The sequence below is a fragment of the Denticeps clupeoides genome, chromosome 13 (assembly GCF_900700375.1).
Source record: "Denticeps clupeoides chromosome 13, fDenClu1.1, whole genome shotgun sequence".
In the NCBI taxonomy this organism is placed as follows: domain Eukaryota; kingdom Metazoa; phylum Chordata; class Actinopteri; order Clupeiformes; family Denticipitidae; genus Denticeps; species Denticeps clupeoides.
In genome coordinates, this window is record NC_041719.1 from 11,477,670 (window position 1) to 11,502,166 (window position 24,497).

The 24,497-nt window shown below is 40.3% G+C and overlaps 1 protein-coding gene across 1 annotated transcript in view; it reads left to right on the plus strand.

Annotated features, from left to right (window-relative positions):
- Positions 1–24,497, plus strand: part of nos1apa (nitric oxide synthase 1 (neuronal) adaptor protein a) — a 69,985-nt gene that overhangs the window by 14,974 nt on the left and 30,514 nt on the right. Inside the window, exons 3-5 of the mRNA XM_028999777.1 lie at positions 5,063–5,155; positions 7,495–7,553; positions 24,222–24,330. Of these exons, the coding sequence (XP_028855610.1) occupies positions 5,063–5,155; positions 7,495–7,553; positions 24,222–24,330 (261 nt within the window). The remainder of the gene's footprint in view (positions 1–5,062; positions 5,156–7,494; positions 7,554–24,221; positions 24,331–24,497) is intronic.

The window sequence follows — 24,497 nt, forward strand, 5'->3', positions numbered from 1 at the left end:
ACGCAAATTATACGCAATTCCATGATTTACAACCGATTCCATTTTATTTGTTTTTCCGCAATTCCATCCATGTTTTCTGCATCATGGAAATCATAAGGCCCTACATTTGGTCATGTCCACCATTACTCAGAACTGTGTGTTGTATTTGTTTGCCATGAATTCATTATTTAAGCTATTAATGGTGTGTACAATACACACTGACATGCCATTATGGCTGTAGAAAATTTGTAACTTGCAAGATAACACACAGTAATGCTGTAATGCAAAAGGACAATGTGTTTAAGAAGCAGATCAATCTGAACAGATAATGCTATGTTTAATTGTGAACTTATGTTTAATATAGAACTTGTTGGGCTTTGTGTATTTTTAATATTAGATCTGCAACTATCCAATATTTAGACAATTCATACCTTTGTGTTTTTAAACAACTATATCAATAGTGTTTGAATAACATAAGTTAAATAACATAAGGTTAATGTCTCTGTGAAACATTTATGGACATGGGAAAAAATGAAATACAACTTCACAAACATATCAACCTAATCATATTGTTTAATCCTGTGTCCTCCACCATGTGCGAAAGCACTGATTTCCTTTTCGATCTGATAGCAATTCAAATTCAGGTTGGTATGGGCAAATACCAATCTGATACTGATACTTTATACAAAAACTAAATGTGATTGGAAAGAGTGTGTCCTGTGGTGCCATGAGATTCTCTGAGGGGTGGGGTTTGGTGGGTGTTTGTCTTGGGTACTGAGCTTCTGGGCTTCTGTGATGTCACGTTGATGTGTGAGGAGCGGTATTTCTACCATCATGTTTACTTTCAGTTGGAGCGTGGTACAGAAAAATAAGAGTGAAAATATTGCTAAAATCGATCCAAAACTGATACCAACTTGGTATTGATAGAAACGATATTTTGGATCGATCTGCAGATTTATAATGAATTATGAGTGAGATCTAAGTGCATTTGCTCTCCTGCTGCTTATGGCTTGTCATTAATGACTCATAATGAAGGCTCTGAATAATTACAAATACTATTTGTTCTGACAAGCACTTGTGCTCATATCAGTCACCTTAAAACTTTGATATGTGTGTGTAAAACAATTATATTGGGGCAGTGGTGGCCTAGCGGGTAAGAAAGCAGACTCGTAAACGGAAGGTTGTGGGTACGAATCCCGAGCCACCAAGGTGCCACTGAGGTCCCCACGCACCGACCCCACACACTGCTCCCAAGGTGATGGGTTACCAAGGGTGATGGGTTAAAAGCATGTGCATGTGCTGTGCTGCATCACTTCACTTTCACAACACTTTCTTTCATACCGGTGCATATCAGTTAGCAACAGGTTTTTACACTGACTTGCACGGTAAATGAGCGGTCAGGTGATGCGTTTCGAATAGCGAGAAAGATGAGGAGGTGTGGAGTTGAAACGGACTCTAGCCTCTGGCGATCATGTTACGGTTGCACCGGCAACGCAAGCAGTGTCTGGGGTGTGGGAAAACTTTGACTAAGATGTACAAACAACATACTCTTGACAAAGTGAATAAGCTGTGAGCATGCGCACAATTTGAATAATGTGGAGAGCTTTCGCTCGCCGTTCATGCTGGCTTTAATAAGCGCTATTTATTTGTGCAAGCTGGTAGCCGAAGTCAACAGTACAACACGGCCATTTTTTATTTACTGACTAGCAAGAACGCGGCTGTTCAGCCAGAAATCTACTGGCTGTGAGCTACGCATGCGTATCCGTACTCCGTACTACCAGTGGTCGGTGTCGAGGCCGCAAACCAAATAAATGAATGACTACCTGTATCTTAAAACCGTCATCTGTTGAGTGCAGATCTCACAACACAGTCTCATCCCTATTAAATAACACAGGTATTGCATCCGTATCCGTATACGTTCTGTTAATATTTGACAGTGCACAATAACCGACTAAATGAATGCAGTATACAGACCGTGGATGTACGTATGTACAAATATATGTAGTTAACAGGAAGTATACTTCTGCCCCACACAGTGGAGATGGCGCCTATCCGCCCACCCACACTAAACTGTGTTTAACGCTCATGTAACACACATCCAACCCGGCCATTTCCTTTTCTTAAATAGTTTAGCAAGCCTTTCTCTGACGTGAAGGCTGATAAGCAACACAGTTGACAAATTTTAAAAGTCAATGTGACAACAATGTGGCCACCCCTGCCATTGAGCATGAAATAAATTACGGCGCCTTAAAACTTTTAAATGTGCTTCGGTTAAAACAATCTGTGTAAAACAATGAACTGTGCTGCGCAGCAGTCTACAAAGTGCAAAATGAAATAGTAATAGATGGACTTAATAGATGGAATTAAACAAAACCTCGAGGCAAGAATTTACATTGAATTATTTTTGTAATCTGATCATTCGAGGTACTCAAGCAATCATTTCAGACGTAATTAATATTAATAATAATATTAGGTAATTCCCTGGAGAAGCAGAAGGCCCTATTGGAGGGCTGAGTGAAATCCTGTCGCAACAATCACTCAATGATGCAGGTCACACGCATCAATCAATGTCAAAACCACCTGCCTGTTGTTGTGTGTCCCCCTCATGCCTCCAAAACAGTCCTGACTCAGTGAGGTCTGGACTCCGCTAGATGTCTGAAGGTGTCCTCAGACACCTGAGCCATTATTCATGGGTGGTAGTAGCCTAGTGGGTAAGACACTCGCCTGTGAACCAGAAGACCCGGGTTCAAATCCCGCTTACTACCATTGTGTCCCTGAGCAAGACACTTAACCACTTGCTCCAGGGAGACTGTCCCTGTTAATACTGATTGTAAGTCGCTCTGGATAAGGGCGTCTGATAAATGCTGTAAATGTAAATGTAATTCTCTTCACTCGTTTTAATGTTGTGGCCTATCTGTACCTGGGATTAGTTACACATCGACTCTGTTAAATGATAACATTGCATAGAACTGTCGACTTTGAACGAATCAGTGCAGCACACAACAGGGACACACGAGTCGCTATGGAAACACTACGGTGTTTTCTGTAGTCATGGACACAGCACAGATCTAAATGGCATTTCACAACAGGGCTTTTCTCTCAGATGGTACCACCTCTGAGCACAACTGAACTGCAAGCTTTGATGTCTGTTATTTCAGATGCTTCGTTTATTATTCATAATCATCTTTTGATTCTGGCCTAATAGTCATTTGATTGCAGTGTCTTTTGGGATTGATTTTTTGCGATTGTTGTATCCAGGCTTCCATAATATGTGGTGATAGAACAACGCCTGTGCAGGACCTAGGGAAGAGCAAGACATGGTGTTGTAAATTACACTCTTTATTTTATATATGCTTTATGTATTTCACATTTAAACCTGTTCTAGATTAATAATTCCATCATATTCAATAATTCTTCACACATCTGTAAAATGTGTACATGGTATACACAATGTACATGAAAAACAAGCCCTTTGTACTCCCTTTTATTTCTGTAAAGCATGTGCTAAAATTGGCAGTAAGAGTCCTAGGGCTGCTTTACTATGTTCTCTTTCCCATCACCACCACATAATCCCAGATGGCTGGGACTCTCAGGGTTTCGAATCTTGCTGTCTTGCTGTTGTCTATGGTTCACAGGCGAGTGTGCTGCCCAGTAGGCTACAACCACTGTCACATGCATTTTAAACTCATGTTCATGTAGCTGCTGTACTAGGAGGTTGTGCTACATCATTTGACATCAGCGCTGGGATGCCCAGCTCCTGCACTTGGCCTTTGGCTTTCTTACTGCAGCTACTCTGACAGGATGAAATAAGTATTATTTATAAGTACTGTTTCTTGTTTCTCGTGTAAATATGCATTATTTAAATATGTGTATGTGTTCTTAACGGCCTCATGCGCAGAGCTGTCATTCTTCTTAAACTAGCTTAAGAGGGGCGATTGTCAGCAGACCCTGTGTTCAACTGGAGCGCGAATGATGCCAGCAAAGTAAATATCCCTCAGCACAATGGCGTTTTATAGTGGACAAGTGTGTGTGTGCTGGCTCACTGATACCAGCCCATCTCCTCTCCCTCTCGATTGGGATTTCTGTCACATTAGAGTAAACATTGCTTCTTCTATAGTAATTATTGAATGTAGTAGTTTCCTGTTGTAATCATTTGGCTACGGGGCCGTGGCTGAGCATCTTTATTTAGATGCTGATGCGGCCGAGAGCCCGATTGAAAGACCTTTTGTCTGTTTTATTGACTTCTTTTTACACACACATTAAGGAATTTTAGGTTTTTGTGTAATAACAATGTCACCCTAATTTGCACAGAAAGAACTATATGATTAATATGACGAACAATATCATTTTGTGGAGATTGTTACGGAGCAAGTGACTGGAGGATAATCAGTATGTGTTCATTTATGAAAAAATTGTGCGTATGTGTATATATGAGCAAGTTGTTTGTGTCACAGCTGCACGGCTGGTAAAAGCTGTATTTGCTGGGGAAATAAAATCATACCCATCAGGAGTAGCTCTCATTGCAGTGACCTGAGTCTAGGTGGCCAGGCAGATCCAATTATAACAGAGGCAAACAGGAAGTTCCGATGAGCGAGCGAATGGGACGTGTGCACACATTTCCTGCCAGTCTCCGCCTCCATGCCAGTGGCGTGACCCTGTCACTGTCCATTAAGCTTCATGCAGGAGATGAAAAAGAAACCCTCCAGTGCTGAGTGGTGTGAGATGTGGAACTCCATTCAGTGACCCGCAGCGCTCTCAGCAGATAGTGATAACCTGAGATGAAGGGGCCAAAGCTCCAAACAACATAACAACATTATAATCAAAATGTCCATAAAATCCACCGATTATCAGCTAAATTAAGAGACAATGAATTTTATTTGCGGAGGACATGATGCGTTATTTGTAGTCCTTGTCCCGTTTTTTTGACCGTTAGTTTCTGCCAACCACGGTGGTGCTATTTCAACATTCACTCAGATAAGGATTGGCCACTTAGTGTGGCCGATGCCAGGCTCCTCGTTTAAATTAGGTCATAGTTTTGTTGACTAATGACTGACTGACCTTTTTCCTTTTGTCTCCTGCACAGTATGAGTTTAAAGTGAAGAACATCAAGAAGAAGAAAGTGAACATCATTGTGTCTGTGGACGGTGTGAAAGTTGCGCTGCGGAAAAAGAAGAAGGTATGTTCTCTCGCAGTTTGTGTGTGTGTATGTGTGTTTTAGTTAGAATATAGAGGACTGCAGTCTGGCATTCCCCATGCACACAGTGATATTGAGTTAATGATTGCTGAGATTATTAGCCAAGCGCAGAAGAGTGAGCAGCAAAAAAGGACATTTTCTAAGGTAAACTGCCTGGACGAATTAGATCAAAGTAGATCAACACAGGTAGACCTAACTGAGGGAGGTCAGCAGAGTTCTTTTGCAATATACTACAATCTAGATACAACAATTCAAAAGTGGCTCCCTAGATGATGGGTCGGGGTTAGTTGCAAAAAAAAAATGATGGCAAAACTTTAAAACAAAAATTTGGGCTGTTGGGAAGCGTGTGAACCTCTTGGAATTATTTCTGCCAAATCTGAGATGGTCGAGTGGGAGCATTTAGACCCTTGACATGGAATGATTCATATAACACAACCAACTTAATAAAGCACACCCAGAAGCATCATGCCAAAGAACAGAGGTCAGAGTTCAAAACAAACAATGGACGGTTCTTTAACTTTTGGCTGCTCCATTTCCTCCTGCGTGTTCCTCTTAACATCAGCTACCTGATGTCCTCTCTCACCACATCCATAAACCTCCTACTAGGCCTTCTTCTTTGCATCCTCAGCATCCTTCTCTGTACATGCACAAACCAACACAGGCTCCCTCTCTTACTGTCTCCAGAACATCCAACCCTAACTGTTCCCCTGATTTTTTACTTTTCCACTCCACCTTCATATATGACGATAGAAGGTAGGTATCACACCTGTCCATGAACATGAAGACAACCACAAAAGGTCACATGTTCAATCCCCATTATCATTTTGACCATGAGCAAGACACTTAACTCTGAGTTGCTGTCCCTGTAACTTTTGGTTCTTAGTCGCTCTGGATAAAAGCGTCTGATAAATGCTGTTTTTATGTTTTTTAATTCAGATGTTTACTAAAATGTTGGCTCTTGGAAAGCTGGATCGGTGCATCCATAATGATGTCAGTTTTTCAACATCATCTTTTGAGCAATGTACCTCTTGGCTTTACTCAGTTGTCTGTGGGCTCATGGCCATGGATGTTTCTTATTTAAAATATCTGAACCGGGTCAAGTTGTTTTAATAGGATGTTTGAGTTTCGGGAGTGTTTGTGTTCTGTAAGAGGACCATTATAAAAATATTATTGTGCAAAGGTTGATCATTCATAGCTCAGGAGAATTTAAATTTGCTTATGAGAACATTAATTGACAATTGACAATCACTTCTTGAGCTAAGTGATTGTCGTTGTGATGCAGAGCAAGCACAGCACATGGTGCACACAATGAAATGTGTCCTCTGCATTTAACCCATCACTCTTGGTGAACAGTGGGCAGCCATGAAAAGCACTCGGTTCAGTTTAAACAACATGGCACTATACTACTTACACAAGGGTTAAATCCATCTCCATTCCAGACCAATTGAATTATCTGCAAAATGCCAGCTTTGTTAATGGCTCCTTTAAACCTTAACAAATAGTAGAGAATCTGCACAGATGAGATCTCACCTCTTTTTACACTCGGACCATTAGCTCAGGTGCACCCCATATTGCCCCTGTGACTCTCCTGGTGCTGTTTTTTCTGTACCATGACTACTTCTAACCAGCTCCTCTCTCAATCGACTGCTGGTGCCAGGTCTTATCATTAATTTGTGGTCCCCACAATCTCAGATTCACTGATTTGGAAAAAATCACACTCACAGTATAAGCTCTGCCAGCTTCAGGGACTTACTGGTCCAGTACTACAGCGGTGTGATCGAAATCATCCTCACATCCTCATAAATGTTGGTTTTGAAACAGCAACTTGAGGAAATATGACTGATTTTCACTCCTATATGTGCACTATAAATATTCATAACATTTTCATATTCATTTTCAAATGCAAAGCATATTAGAATTTCAATGTTCTTTGATACTTTCTTCATCATTATTCTGATTAGTTTGATTAGTTTAATTCTTCTTTCATTGTCAGTCATCTTTTCTAATCATTTATATTATAAAACGGAACAATAAAAAATATATAATTTCATCAGCATTTAACATAAGCATGTGTAGACATTATGTTATATTAAAAGGAATGTGGGACAAAGAGCGAACAGTGATTGAATCAGAGGACTAGCCATTGACAGCTTCATCTGTAATTTGTTGGTGTGTTGTGTAACCTCATTTTATCTGAGTATGCTTTTTTTGTTTTTGTCCTTCCAAAATCTTTGGACCTGTATATTTCAGTTGTATGTTGTGTGGTGCATTGAAGTAATATTGTTTGTGATGTAATATTGTGTTGTGTTTTTTTTTCACAGAAGAAAGAATGGACTTGGGATGAGAGTAAAATGATGGTTATGCAAGATCCTATTTACAGGTAATGATCAGATTATACCACCATGTAATCTCCATGCAGGTAGAGACTGGTCATTTGCTCTTAATCAGGGTATTTACTCTTTTCAGTGTGAACTTTAAGATATGCAAAGCGATACACAGTCTGATAGGGAAAAATTCATATGTGCACTAATGTGCAACAGGGTCATGAACAGCTTGGTTTAACAGGAAGACCCACATGTGTGAGAGAGAATACTGCAGAGAAATGCTAATTGTGAATTTTCAGTTAAGACTGACTTTTAGACCATGTCCATCTCTGAACTGTATAATACTGCAATGGTCAATCTCCATGTTTGAAATTGGGTATTTGTTTGAAAGTGTCAGAATAGTGTGTGCAAATATATATAATATACAAAAATCATTAAAAATGACCTCTGACGTTTGGCATGAGTTTTTGATAAGAGCTTGACTGATATTGACTGAGCTTGCTAGCTAATAGCAAACTGTCATATTATCTAGCTAGAATGGATTTTTCTTATTCTGAACGGAGTTGAGAAAATTTGATGTTAGAGGCTTTCAAGTCAGGAGTTTTGAGGGGTTTGTAATAGTACATGTTAGCATGTACTGCATGTAGCCTGTGTAAATGGCAGATTTTTGTGTTATAATATGCTTTTAAAATGACAAGAATTGCTGAGTGCTGAGCCATCGAAAAAATCCTTTTTCTATCTATACAAACATTGGGGTTCTTTTTTAGGCAACACCATGTTACTATTCCTTGTATGTGCATTTTAATAATCTACTGAGAGGTTCTCAATGATTCTCTGAAATATAGTTACATAAATTGCACAGTGAAGCAGAGAGTCGCGTCTCTTATGTTACATGAATGGATAAATCTACATTAAATCCACATTTTCTTATACTTCTATTTGAGTGCGGTCTAGAACTGTATGTAGAGCTCGTGTGCAAGGGTTTGGAAACATCTCTGGATTTGTTAATGGTATGTTATGTCGTGTCTGCCTATATTCTCTGTGTATTTCTTTTCTGTTTATGTGTTTGTCTGTGCTGCAATTGAATTTCGAGTCAAGCTAATTTCCTGTTTTTTTTTTTTTTCCTAAAGACTTGTCATGCTCGGCTAACATAATCCTGCATAAAGACTTAGTGTGTAAATGAGGTAATGAGTGAGTGTGTTTAAGCCTCCTGCTTTATAGCAGTGAAAAATACACAGCCTTAACACTTGGTTGTTTGTTTCCGACAAATGTCATCCGATGTTCTGCCACAGTCCAAATACATACACGTTAGATGGATGGCATGTTACGTCTGGTCAACCCATATTTATTTTTCTATACCTGACTGCAGCGGTTCTGAAGCAGTGAATAGGTGTTTTTTGGCCGTGGCAGATATTTCACTAACCTCATTATTCGGTTATTTTACAAAATTTTACAATTTCTACAGTCTAAACATAGCATAAAACTGACTAACTTGGGTAGTGTGTGAAAGCGTTGGGTCAATGTCTCTTGGGCCCAAGAGACATTGGCCCCCTCTGTGATGAACTCTATGCATCATACAACAACAATACTTTTCAGTGAAATTGTACCTTTTCAGTGAGGATGGTAGCTCTGGACTGTTGCTTTTGAGATTAAACTGTTTATTGTCTCAACATGTCTTTTCCTGGCCACAGTAATGAAGGGTTACGGCAAGAGTTCAAATCACAGGATTAGTCCCTGAGGTGATCTGTCCTCGTGCTCAAGGGGGCTGCACCGGGCACTTTCAGAGGGCAGAGACGTTTTCACAAGGTAGCCGTTGCCAGGCAGCAACCTCTCGTTTCCCTGCCTTTCCTAGCCGTTGGTCCTGGGATTGCGTGGCTCAGGCAGATTTGATGAAAAATGGGTGGGGTAGGGGAGAGCAATGGTGTGTCTGCAGCATTAATCACCCCACACACTCACACTCTAAAGCCATTTCACAGCAAGGCAAGCATGGAGCAGTTGTATTATTGTAAATCCATATGGAAGAAGTGAGCAAACATCTCTGCTGGGGAAACAGATGAAAGTGCATGAATTTGAAGACCACACAAAAGACTAAATGTGGGTGTAGTCTGGCCTGAAACAGAATGTCTAAGGGCGATTCTCTGGAAAATGAAACCTAAATGCTAAAAATTCTGTATTCTGTAAAACTTCCATATTTGCACTTTTACTTGTCCTATTTCATTTTAATGTATTGAAGGTTTTGCAGACATTTAAAACATTGCAATGTGATCTTTTTACTACTTTCAATCAAATTCAGAGCAAAGTATTATCATTACCTAGACATTCTAATTCAGATTATTTAGGTTTCTTTGAATAATGCATCAGGCTTAATTAAAATATTCATACAATGCACCACATTTTAACAAGTATTAGCTAACATATGTTAAACTTAACAGCACTTGTGTTAGCTTTTAGACCTGTGACATTGTTGTCCCGTGCATCACACCATCTTGGTCGTTTTAGTTGCATATATTGGTATTGCATAAACATTGTTTTATTTTAGTGTTGCACAGTATTATACGTTGAACTATTTGGTTCAATCCTTTTGTCTGAATGCTTTTAGAGTTCACAGAATTCTATTGTGGAAGTTTGTTTTAACAAGTGAGACTAGTGCCTCTAATGGCAAGTTTTCCAACTGCTTGTATGGCTTTTGTCATAACTTTATATTGAAGTACCCAGTAGTAAGGAACGACAAGTACTACATGCACTTGTTTGTAGCTCTGACCACAAGTTATGGGGATAAAGTAACTTTACCAAAATGTTATCAGAATGTCTCAGGATTTTGGGACATCACATAGAGAATCATCCCTAAGAGATGAGCTGCATTCTGCCTAAATGTTTGTAGCCTGTGGAAGAGGCCTTCAGAGTCCCTTCATTTGCTTCTCAAGGCTTGCGTCTGTTGGACAAATTTAATCTGCTTGTTGCTTTTTGCTACAGGGTGCTCATGAGAATCGGGTTTTAACTATCATGTGGTTTGAATTCCTGATGTGTTGGCAAACCAATCATTCAGCCATTTTTTTATATATATATTTTTTTTCACATTAAAGTACAGTAAAGGATTTTGGATGTCCATTATGCACAGACAATTCCTGAAACCCGCGTTGACCCGCCGCTTGTTTAGCTCCGAACACGGGCAGAGGCAAGATTCCACAATGGCTGCCTTCCATGTGAGGATGGAATATATTATCCTAGAAGGGAACGGTAATAGATTGCAGGTGTCTCCTTTTCTGCCCTGAGGCTGTGATCAATGATCTCTGAGGTAATTGTGTGGATTTAATGTTTATGGGTTTATGCAAATTGTTAACATTGCGATGTGTGTTACATGGAAGTACACAGTTTAGCGTAGGTGGGACGTACAGTGCCGGAGAATAAGAGAAGCCGCGATCTAGTTAGTCAGTAAGAAAAAGGTTGGTGTGTTGTACTGTTGACTCCACCTACCAGCTTGTACAAATAAAAAGGTCAAACATTTTCCACTCCTCAGAGCTGCTTTTGTTGCTGGTGCAACCGAAACGTAATCACCTGAGGCTAGCCTCCTCTTTACCTCCTCAGCATTCATTTTTCACATCATCAGCAAGCCCGAGCCTGGCTAGAGCTTCAGTTAGATGATAGAAATGAAAAGTTCTTCAGCTCCACATTACTTTTAAACGGACACACCCGGCTGCTGAGGCGCTGAGATACGCAAGCAACACACAGCTGAAGATGGAGCTGAGGAAGGCAGCAAAAATCATATTTTATACTATTTATTATATCTGGTTTCTTTGGTTAAAACCAAAATTGTGCTGAAAAAAAAAGCTGTATTGCCCAGCTTTAATATGTGCATCCACATCTTCAAACTTTGGTTGTATGTTAATGTGCTGCAAACAAATAGTGAGTTCTCTAGTTTTACCATTGCTGTGTTCCTCTGGGGTCAGAAAGTTGAATCTGGAAATGACCTCAGACGCAACAAGCGGAAAGACCTTTTAAAGCTTAGAATTATTTCTTCCTCACGCTGTGATAATAAGGTGGAACAGGCTTAAAAAGTCTCTTTAGGGATTACTAATTATATTGATCTTTCCTAAGAACTGATGCATTGAAGCAGAAAATAAAGTGCTACATGTTACATTGAACCTGACCATTCAATTAATTCCAGGACCCATTTGTTTTTTATTTTTAAGAAATTATTAACTTCACTCACAGCTCACTTATGCATATGTGTAAACTAGTTCTCCATTCAATATAAACATTTTTTATCTGTTATCCAGTCATGCCTTGTCTTATGATTGAACTCTTTAAAAGTCCCCTTTTATGAAAAGTTTTTTTGCTTTTGTAAGAATGGACATCACGGGAGCCTGCTTTTGCCTTGCATAACAGATGTCTGCAGGGGGAAGTGTGACATTCCTGTGTGGATGGTTGTGCGTGAAGAGTCGACACCTCTGTTTTACATGTCTTTTATCTGACGGTTACGTGTGAAGTATCAGCCGTCAGGACCGCCCACCCTCTTTGTCTTCCCCAAATGGGAGGCACCGGGGGCGTGACATCAGAAACAACAGGTTCTGATTGGTCAGTGACAACTTCCTGTAGGCCAGTGACAACTTCTTGTAGGCCAGGGGTATAAAAGTCTGCTCACATGTGGAAAAAGGGCCTTTGAGCTTTCTTGCTCAGGGGGTTTTCCATCGGAAGCCGGAAGGCTTCTGAGCCTTTCTCTCCCCCTCTCTTTCTCTTCTCCCTCTTTACTCTTTCTTCTCATTTTTATTTTCTCTGTAACCTTGGTACCTTTTTACATTCAATATTCACATGTAACTACAATAATTATTTACCGGTGTTAATAAATTAGAAACTTTTCATTTTTAACCTCTACTGTGCCATGCCTCTTTCTGCCAGGTAACATCAAATTGGAGTGGTTGAATACAGTGCTTTGTGTGGAGGGAGAAAGAGTTTTTTCTACACACTCTATTCTCTTCTCCCACACCACATGGTCTTTTTTACACTTTCATATCGGTCACAGAATTATAGCCACTTTTAGCCAGTCCCATAACATATTTTCCCCAGGACGTGATGCTTTGGTGTGTCACTTTAAATGATAATGTATAGGAGAGTGGCCCATAGAGGTTAAGCAGGCATTCACAGAAATGACATAAACACCACTCACCAACCACAATGTTTGCCGCAACTAGGAACCTGTGTCTGTGTTTTTCCAGAAAATGGTAAAATGAACCCGCTGTTTCAACAACGTCTCACATGAAGGAACTAGAAAAACACATTTGTGCTCATTTTCACATCTAATTGGAATACTTCGCGCATTTGGAAGCCACGACGGTCCAGATCCGGCCATTTGAGTTGGCACTCTCAGAACGGCGAAGCAGAGTGGCCAAAGCACTCTTTACACCTATAAAGGGAACTCTTATTCATGTTAAATAATCTCAAAAATTGAAATTTTAATAATACAGGGCCCTTAAATAACAATTACAATCTTTAACCTCAAAACACCTTTTTTTAGTTCCTCCAGGACTTTGCGGTATTGCAAACACAACAATTAATGCAAATTCAGCCAATTTGCATATATTGACTTTTTTGCAAATCATTATTTTTTCTCCCCATTTTTGACCTATCACAGTTACTCAAACGTAATCAGTTGTACTTCTGTGTTACTGAATTACACGCGGAAGGTAAGATCACTAAAAACAAGTTTTTGTACGTGTTTTGAACTTTATTAAGTCCAGGTTCTTTTTCATTTATGTATTCTTGTCAGGATTGCCTGCAGCTGGGCTCCACACCGGAACCCAATCCTGACGCCCCATAAATGCCGGAAGTTTCCGCCCGTTCGGGGTCGCTGGCATTTTCGTGAACTCTATGCACGAACTTGACCTTGTTTAGTTTTATGTGTTTTGAGTTCTGGCAATCGCCACACGCCTACGGGTTTGTTTCAGTTCTTGATTTATGTTAAACTGTTTTTGGCCATCGCGCCATTGTTTATTTGTATTTCTTTGAGTTTGTTGTATAATAAAAACCCCTTCCCAGTATGTCAGACCTCTGCGCTTCCTTCCCTCGTAAGTCCGTAGACGTGACAATTCTTCTAGACAGATATAGCCATTTCAGAGTGAATTTATCAACAGTGAATTTATTCAAATAAAAAGTATTAAATATCATAATTACAATATTTTAATTATATATTAATTTAAAACAAATCTAATTTGAAAGTTATTTCAGCAGTTTCACAGCAACCTTACCCTGCTCTACCTTTTGTTGCAACATTTCACTAAAGTTGCTTTAACTTATTTTAGATCGCAACAATCACAAAAGTTTATCGCAAAATCCTAGAGAGGCTGCTTTTTTATTGCCTGATCTTAATTTTATTCAGCCACCCATACACTTACATCAGAGCCTTAAAAAACACACACAGTCTCACTGCGTTCACACCTCTGAATACTGATGTTTTTTTATGTTTCTGTCTTCTCACTGGTTTTCCTGCCAAGCGGGGACCACCGGAGAAGCTGGCAGCCATTCCCTCTGTCTGTTTTTCCTACATTCCTGATGAAGCAGGAAAATAATAAATATATAAATGGAATCTGACATCTTCATTTGAAGTACCCTTCTGTCCATGCTGATTTTCAACATTAATTTCAACACAGCACTGTGATAAGGGAATTGCAAAAAGAGCGGCAGCGAGTGCAGCTCTTGCTCTGTCCCCTCTGCCCTGTGGCTTTAACCTCACTGGTGTGAGGTAGCTTTCTTCATCTGTAATTACAGAGAGATTAGCAAAGGGGTCATTGTGTGGGTAAATTCCCATCATGCCCGGCCAAAACCCTGTCTGTGTGTCTCTAAAAAGAATTGTAAGATTCATTCAGATTTTAAGTATCCTCAAAGGGAAATAACTGTTGTAAATTAGTTAATACACTACCAGCCAAATGTTTGGACACACCTACTCAGTTATGGATAATTTTTTTATAGATTAAAACTGAAGACACGGGACTGTGAAATATCCCACGTGAGGTTATGTAATAAACCTTTAGTTAGACAACGGGGGGTGGTTTTCCAACAGTCCTGAAAGCATTCATCATCATTCACTCATGTTAATGAGCATCTTATGAAGCAGCTTTTGATGATGACAATAGTGAACAAAGCAGCTATGAAAAGAGCAGTTCTTTTTATTAAATATGTTCCTTGCATTGGATTCTTGTTTTGGAACATTTTGGGCATCTTTAAGGCCTCCAGTTAAGTTCCCACCACAGAGTTTTATCTTGTAAAATTCTGTTCCATAAATCACTTTTTAAACCGAAAAGGCCGATATAGAATTAAAACAAGACCAAAAAACCCGAAGAGAAGACTGCAGCTACTGCACTGCCATTGCAGAGTAGACACTGTTTCACTGTTCCACATACAGTTCTGAATCCCCATGAGCACAGTCAGTTTCCTGTTTATTTTCTGTTGCTTGACAGTTTGTTTTCTTCTTTCTACACCCTGATAAGAGATCCAGCCACCCAGTGTACATTTCACGTGTGGAAAACTGAAGCTGTGTTTAATTTGGCTACATGCACAGTATTTTGATGGCAAGACTTCCAGACCTGTGAAGTGAGGCTTTGACAAGCTTTGCATTACAGGATTAAAAGACAAACCTCGTTCCAACATCTTAATCCAGATTTTCTGCTTTAATAAATCAGCTTGCTGCAGTTAAAAACATTTTAGTGGCATTTCTGTCATTTCTTGATTCGTGACTTAAATGTGGGACATCTGTCTTCCCAAGACGTGCAGATTTTAACCTGCATGCTAAACTGCATGTTTAATCCCGCATCGCCGCTAGCAAAGGACTATGAAAGAGTTGCTGTCAGAACTTGGGCTGATGTGAAAATAGTTCACACTTCACTTATCTAATTAATTTCTTGCCAAAAATCCCAGATACAAGAGGACTGCTCGTCTCATTCGTTCTTTTCTTTTCTTTCTTTTCTTTCTTTTCTTTCTTTATAATTTATAATCTCAAAGCACTTTACATTACACTTTTTTTATGTATTTGGTGGCCACCTTTTTCCAAGGTGTGACAATAGTAAAGATCAACACTCATGCTGTACCACCGCTTGAAATATACAACATGAATTCAGCAGGACAAAGTGTAAGGTTTTACTTGGGGGGCCAAGTATTGTCTTCCATACCCCTTTTCCACCGCACAGGTTCTGGGGCTGGATTTCAGGAGCTCAGCATGCCACAGCAAACCATGCAAAATGCCGGAATACATTCATTTCTTGGAATGTCTTTATTTCTTTACATCATGGGTCTGTGGTTAAAAAGTTGTGGAACCACTTTAGAAACGAATTTGTGGCATTTAGTTTCAGTGAAATAACGTGGCACAGGTTCCTCATTGGGAAGCGAAACAAGAACAGTGTTTAAAAAAAATGGATATGAATGACTTCACTTTTGTGTACCCTTTCATCCAAGCGAGTAGAAGCGTATAAAGCGTATTCAGGCTTCCCTGCCATCAGACAGCATTAGGGGTAGCAGGAAGCTTGTCATTGCGCCTTACAATAAGTGAGACAAGTTCATCCAGAGAGCATTCGTTAGGACCCAAGATGGATTTTTTGCCCTCCATGCTGCCATTCAGAATGGCATTACAGCTCCGCGGCTTGTCAGATTTAAAGAGGCGGAGTCGAGGAGTGAGCATGTCAAAGGAGGCGAGCTGCCGGACGACCTTGGCAAACTCTGATTACATTCCGCCGGCATTTTCATCAGGCGAGTGGGTTGAGCCGGGCCTGAAAACTGCTGAAACCGCTGACATGACGTCTGATTGAAAGTGATATAATATACATATTGTGGCCAATTCATATTCTGCCAGAAAGCAAGTGGCCTTGCACAGTCTGTTCTGTTTGTTTATGTCTCACTTTTGGTCCTCTTAATAGGAGCAATCAAAGTTTTCCGAAAGTGCATCATTTGCTCAACAAAATGTTTCATACGATAACTTGATATCCTTTTAACCAATGAAATGCAGTAATTAGTTTTTTATAACAGATTTAGGGCTGTGCTAATTATAATTATGTAATCCATGTTTAGGTGTGTGTTTTAAATGGGTTTTAGTGCATAAATGTTTTACATATGATGCCATATTTTAGCATAAATAAATAAAACATTCCACCAAATATTTGTCACATACTCTGTATTGAATAAAACAAAAACAGGCTCCTCTAGACTGTTACTTTCACTTTACTCATTTGCACACCTTCACCCTACCTGTTACACATATTTTTTATTACATTAAAGTGTAATATTTGGTCATGTTTGTAATATTTGCATATTGGTTCACTGTATACTTGCAATATTTGCAATACTGTGGTCTTTAGCAGTCGCTAAAGCATTTCACTGCATATCATACAGTGTATGACTGTGTATGTGACAAATAAAATGAATTTGAAATTTAGACTTAGATTCTCAATTCTATCAGTCTGTTACTTAACAAAAAAAGGTGAAATAACTGAAAACGTTTCTCCAAAATGTGCCCTTTGCTCTGGTTACTGCTTTGCACACTCTTGGCATTCTCTCGATGAGCTTCAAGAGGTCGTCACCTGAAATGCTTTTCCAACAGTCTTGAAGGAGTTCCCAGAGGTGTTTAGCACTTGTTGGCCAATTGTTGGCCTTCACTCTGCAGTCCAGCTCACCCCAAACCATCTGGATTGGGTTCAGGTCCGGTGACTGTGGAGTCCAGGTCTCCACTTTTTGTTAAGTACATAACTCCACATGTGTACATCCATAGTTTTGATGCCTTCAGTGAGAATCCAGCCAATGAACCAATGAACACAACAGCAGTGTGTGACCATGGCCTGTAACTGTAACGGCGCAGGCTACCTAACGCCATTCTATAAAATGGTCATGAAAATAAAGAAAACACATTGAACGAGAAGGTGTGTCCAAGCTTTTGGTCTGTACTGGACACCCAATTCTGAATGAGTATTTCAGGATAAATTATTGTTGTTGTTATAGAACAGAACAGGACAAATAATATACCAGCCCTATGTCCCATATGAGTAATAGAGCCATTTACATCACATGATTTAGTGATTGCTGATGGTTGGTTGAGATCAGGGCCATATCTAGCCACCACTGCTTAACGTAATGAATGCTGTAATGAAATGTTCACTGACACCCAACACTAGCACACACTAGCAAAGACCATGATCTGGTCTATCAATCCATGTCATAACATAGCACAACCTCTGTGTTGCAATTTTAGAATAGCCATGTTGATTGATTTGCATATATTGGATTATGACCTCTGTATTGTGATTAGTTTCAAGTCATGAAGTAGCTGAAAATACCCACCGCTATTCAAATTCATTCTTTGGTGAATTCATCCATTCTTGATGTATACATGTAAAACTTTGCATATTCTACTGCCTAACAAGTCACAGGAGGCTTTGCCAGCACTGAGGCTTCACTAATGAATTGAGCGCCGCACATCCTCTGCCTCTCCCCAATTGCCTGTGCACTCGGAGCTACCGATGATGATGTAGCGTCCCTGTCCAGATGAGGGAGGCGCTCTGCTCTTCTCCATCGACGGTGAAACACTCGCTCGGGGCCCGCAGGAGCGAAGGAACTGCAGCTCATCACTCCCACAGTCCCCAGCAGAACCTCCTCCTCAGAGTGGCCTGCATGGTAGTGATAAGTTAACCGGGCTTGAGGCTGATGTCTCAGTGCCCCGCCTCCTCTGCCTCCTATGCACACTTTGAAGTGTTCGTCCTTTACTCCAGTGGCCTGTAACTGCATACCATGGCCGGAGGAACACTCGCGCGACGGCTGTCCAAGACAAATGCACCGTTTTAACCCTTTTCAGGTGGAGCACTTTAACAGCAGTGTGTGACCATGGCCTGTAACTGTAACGGCACAGGCTACCTAACGCCATTCTATAAAAGCCAGGTTCAGCATGGAGGACAGGTAAGCTTACATAGAATCAGCATTCCGTCCACATTGTATAAGCCATATCAAAACGTTGCTAATAAAACAACCAAACCACAACCTCTAAACAACCACACATACTAGTGGCTGTGGTCCCAAGATGACTGCAAAAGAGAGATAGTGGTGCTTTCACCCCTCTGTACATGAGGTACATTCAGTTGAGGTATGAGCACCATGGGTTGCCGCCCAAGGAAGCATCTTGTTCTGAACTTTTCACGCAAAATATTATCATATTTTCACAAAGCTGCATATTTTCAATCCTGTTGCATAATATTTGCAAAAATTACCACAAAATTACCCCATCCTTCATGTTAAGTCAGAACTGTTCTGCAATTCCTGCTGTGGTGGCAGTATTTCCCACCGTCACTTTTGTTTTTGATGCGGATCTGGAACTATGGCCCCAACTGTTTTATGAAAAGCCAGATTTTCATAATCATTTCATGACCATATATGTCTGCGAAATATGTTCACTGATGTTGACACACATATTAGCAAGGCATAATGGTAGCTAAAATGTTCTCTTCTGACAAAAAGTACTTAATCACTTTTACTGCACGTGTGTGTTACAGCACAAGAATGTGCTTATGCCCGTAGAAAAGGAAGATGTTTTTTTCTGAACAGAGGGCGTATTATTTTTTGCTAATTAAAAGTCCAGATATCCCCATCGGCTCCTGAGCCTCCTTAAATCCTGGAACATCAATAACATCCTTCAGGCATTTCACTTGTTTTGTGCACTTTATATTACAGAAATGGTCGTCGGTTGCTGAGACAAGACAGAATTTTGTCTGTGGTGCCATGCAAATAAGTGCTTTTTCTTCAGCATTGATAATTAGATTGAATCACTTCATATTTATGAATCATACACTTACATAATTTAGGATTGTCACTTTAAACCCTGTACAGTAAATAAGATATTGTATAAGCATCTCTCATTGCATTTTGAAATATTGTTTAGAAATGTATAGTTCAACAGTAAAACTCCACCATGTCACAATCTCAGGTCAAAATCCAGGAAAGTAGGGCCTCAATTTGCGTGTGAATTTCAATCATGGCTGAGTACTTGTTAGTTGTGGTCGTGGTTCTTTCTGAAGTCATGATTGTCCAAGAAATTACTTTTACCATCAAAGAATCAACCAACTTGATGTCAGGCTGAAGATCATCTGCTGTTGGCTGTTCTGTATAAGGGCATCTGCTAAATACCATAAATGTAAATGCTGTGTTAAATATGTCCCTGCCTTGGCAAAAAAAAAATGGCAACCCATCTGAAACAGGTCATTAGCTATGCTATCTTGCGCATGGTCACCTTTGAAATGGTGCTTCCTGTAGAGTCACTGCTGAGAGCCGCGGGTATGTGTGGGTAACAGTGATCTGAGAGATGTTGCGAATGTCACCTGAAGTGCCAGTTGGTCATGTTGGCCCAGTTCACTGTACCCTCAAAGCGTTCCTCTAGATGCTGTAACATCAGGGTGAGGTGGGCAGTTGAGGGATGTGACTAAACAAAGGGACAGCATCACACTATTTACACTGCAAACATGTGGGCGGTGACAGTGCTGCTCTTTATTTCCTGCCTCCTGCAGGCTCAGATGGAAACTGTGGACGTGGCTATGGAGGTGCGTAGAGCTTACTGACAAGTCCTTCGCTCCTACCTGCTGACAAGGCTTGAAATACTAGTCTGGCTGGATCTTAATTCACTGGCCCTTACAGACGAGAGTCTTAAACTGGCAGAGGGGACTTCTGAGCTGTTAGCTTCCATTACAGAGATGCAGCAAATGCTCTCCTTCTCCTGCATTTCTAAAAGCATTATGTTATGTGTCACGAGACATCATGAGATGTCATGCCTCCCCACTAGGCACATGCCAAAATGTATTTTAGAACATTGTTTGACCTGTAAATGATTACAAGATTACCCCAGCCACAAACTGTTCAAACTGCTACAGTCAGACAGACGGTACTGCAGCATCTGGTCCCGGACCAAGCTTTGCACACGAGAATTTCATGTCCATGCACTGTATCTGTGTATTGGTGTCATGTGATGTGATGGGGGGAAAAAAAACGATTTGGTTTGATTTTGAAATATGCCTTTATTGAATCACCCAAAATACCTCCTCATTCAAGTGCGTATTTTCTATTTGCTGTTTTTTAAGGGTTAGATACTTTGCCTTATTATTCATTTCTTGTGAAAATCTGAGCAAGTCGGTGCAGGCGTACGGTTTCTTGACAATGTTCTGCTAAAGCATAGAGAAAAATGTAGGTTGTGGAATCTTGTGGGTGTCACTATGACAGATACCACCCACTTAAAGATGGCTGCAGACCTTGTTCAAGGCATCGACTCCAAACCATCGTGTTGGCTCCTCCTCACAACTTCTGCTTATGTCAGAGCCCATGCTTCAGTGTTTCAAAGGTGTTTGTCTGAAAGATGAGGACAAACACAATATTAGGTTTTAATATTGTGGCTAATTAATTAGTATAATCATGCAATTAAAGCATTTTTTCTTATTTCATGTATGCCCTGATATGTATTTCGAGCCCTGCCCTTTTCATGTTGTTTTAGTAAGGTTTGAGTATAAGTAAATCAATGTAGTGATATTTTTGTGACAGTACTGCACACAAGAACATTTTGTTTTGTGCAAAGTCTAAGGAGACGATGATGGAGAGATGTGAAAAGCGGGGAGGAGGAAGATCGCGCTCTGCTTGTTTTGTAGGGCTTTCTGGGGTGGATCGACTGTTGACATGCGATGTTTGCTCTCCTCACAGTCCTCTCATTCTGCTAACAGAGCGCTGTGTGCCCTGCCTTTTTTTTTTCTACCCAACATTGATTAATCATCCCCTCTGAATTCCACCATTGCACCCTGACAACGTCTGTCTGGTTTCCATGACTCTGGGGATTCATACAGAGAAATGTCAACGTCAGTATTTATATTAAAACAGAGCACGCAGTCATACTGCAAATTGCTTTTTTTTTTACCAAAAGTGTTTGTTTTGCAAAGTCTTCACCACAGTTTTCACAGCAGTGCATTGCCCAACTTGACAAAATTTGCCCTTTGGAAAGCGGGTGTGATTGTGGGCAGCCAAAGGATAGGGTGGCATTTGAAAATGCCCCTCTTGTTACCGAGGTGTGATAGCAGCCCCATGGCACCCTGCTTTAGAGTCGCTGATGACATTTCTCCTTTTTGTTGCCACCCGGGGCTGGGGCACAGCACCAGAGGCAACAATCACAGGCCACATTGTGAGTGGAAAAAACTGATAATAAAGGGCGTTAATTATTCAGTATGGCCGTAGTGGGATGGCAGCAAAATCCATCTCTTAATGTCTTCCACTCTGCTCTTATCAGCTAAATACCAACTTAAAAGGATATTAAACAGATTAGTACACACTTTGAACTGAGAAAGTCTTTTGTAAGATAATGAAAATTAATTATGTAAGGTTAATTACTCTTCATAACATACTTTAGTTCTGTGTACAGTGCAGAGCCAGTCTGGAAGAAAAAACTCTATTTACATTCAAAAGAATTGTATTGTTGAACGAAGGGTTAAGTTGGAGGCAGAATGAACAGAAGGCAAATTCTGTGTCTGGCAACAAATAATTCACTCAAAAGCAGCCAAACTCTAATGCACCACTAATGCACAAAAGGCTTGCATGGATTTACTACAAGTATACAAAATATTGACCACACAGAATATTGATTTAATGCAATTAATTTTTAATGGTTACCACACATTGTCTTTTAAGAGAATATCATATTTAAATCATTTACATGGATGACTATAAGTGCCATTTTTTCTTACACGTATGCTATAACCGTGGCAATGGAAAGGGACGGATTAATGCAGCATGTGAAAGGGACTGTCATGGATCATATGTCTTGTGTCCACCTCAATCAGTTGTGCTGTCTTTACTGTCATGTCAGAATTCCATAAATATCAAAGCTAAGACTGCGATAAAAGAGACACTAGTTCAGTTGAGCTGGTCAAAGCCGGTCTAGCTTGGATGGCATGGCAGTAGCAGCAAGAGTCATTTATTTTGTGAACAAATGGGTTTTGTAGAAACCTTTTCTCAGTCCCCCAAGCCACAAGTCCTGCCTGGGCCATTTTGTTACATTAGTTAAGACGTCTGTGCCGCAGGAGATTTTGGCACCTGTTGTCCTGTCAGATTTGATGAATGGAGAGGCAAAGCACTTGCACACCATGTGTCATCTTCTGAAAAGGCTGAGTTGACACACGGGCAGGGTTGTCAACGGTGACAGAGGAATGGAATTAACGAGGCAGGAAGTGCAGTCGCCTCATTTATGCTCACCTGAGCATTTTTCCTCCCCGGCGGAATGTGTGCCGTGCTGCAGGTTCAGTAGCGCCATGCTGCAGAGGTCACGGATTACGGGGTCACGTGCTCCTGCCAGCTCCCGATGGCCGAGGCCGGGTTTAACCGGAATCTCGGAATCAGCACTCGCAGGCTGTAGCTATCGGCTCGGGGCGATGACTTTCAGTGGCTCTCCCTGGAGGTCAGAGCTCAGCCAGTAAAGGTCAGCCAGGTTTCAGCCTTTAGCGAACTCATTACTGGTGGTGAAAGGCTCCCCTTGCTTTGAAAGATATGCAAATTGTTAAAAACATAACCATTTATCATAATGCTAATAGGAGAACTTGCGGATGGGTACGTGTGAACTGGCCAATGCTTCCACTGAACAAGTGCAAGCCCTCCGTCGCGGATCAAACGTCGTATTTCATCAGATCACTCACTGTCATCATGTCCTCCTACTGTCCTTACCACTCCGCAGCACCACACAGTACGACTGTGTGTTTCCTGCCGCTGCCGGTTTTAATTTACTTGCCAGGATAATATACACGTGAACTCCGTGTTTCTTTCTTTGCAGCATATTGTGTGTGTGTGTGTGTTGCCTTTTACTTGTTAATTGCCTTTTACTTATCAACACACACTTACAGTACAAAAGAAATGATAGACGTGAGCTCTTTTTTCAATCAGTGTAATCTTCAGGATTCACTTTTTGTATCTTTAGGTGTTTTTGAGATGCTATGAATATCTAGTGATTTGCTGAATGTAATTCAGATCTTTTACTGTTCTGTAAACCCAAGGTTAGAGTACAGATTTGCGAGTGCAATTCCAGCACTGAATGCTCTTACTACATTTTTCTGTTGATGACCATGAATTTCAAGAAATATATGTTTTTGTATTGTGACCTTATATATGGTTATTAAATATGACCTTTGCATTGTGTAACATTTATCTAGTATTCCAACTGTAATTTTCACAAATTTCGATACTAGCTAGTCTTAATTATCTGATATGCAGTCATGAATTTATTCTTTTTCTCTCTCCCTGGATCAAGGCACTTGGTTAGGGCTGCGGTGTCCCGTCACATAAAGACTTTGATTCTGTTCTTCTACCATTGGCCAGTACGGTGCAGGAGTTTCCCTCATGCAGAGAGCAGTGAAATGTGTCTGCCTGAATGTGCTCCAATTACACTTTACCCTGTAGTGAGCCCAGTTTCCCATGTTAAGTCATTTACGGATTCGTTATTTTAGCTCCTTGAATTTTTAGCCAGAGGAAAATAAATCTGATTTATTAAATAGATTTTTATTCCTAAATGTTTATTCCTAATTGTATTCATTTTTATTCCTAAATTGTTCTATGCTAACTCAACCTTTAGTCCAAGTTTATAACGTTGCTGATTGCCCACACTGAGGAAATAGGACAAAACATTTCCATCATTGTAATCTTCCAATTGTTTCTGACATCATGACTAATTGGACTTTTTTTTTTTCTAGGATATTCTATGTGTCCCACGACTCACAGGATCTGAAGATCTTTAGTTATATTGCCAGAGATGGTCAGAGCAATGTGTTCCGATGCAACGTCTTCAAATCAAAAAAGAAGGTAAGGAATGGTAATGTAGTTTAAGGATGATTCAGTTCTGTTCTGTGGGTTCAGTTTTATTTAGCATTTAACAGTTTGAAACTCTTCCCTCTGGAAAGTGGCTGCAGTCCATCAGAACCAAACCTCACACCACAAGCTTCTATCCATCTGCAGACCTCTATCTGTCT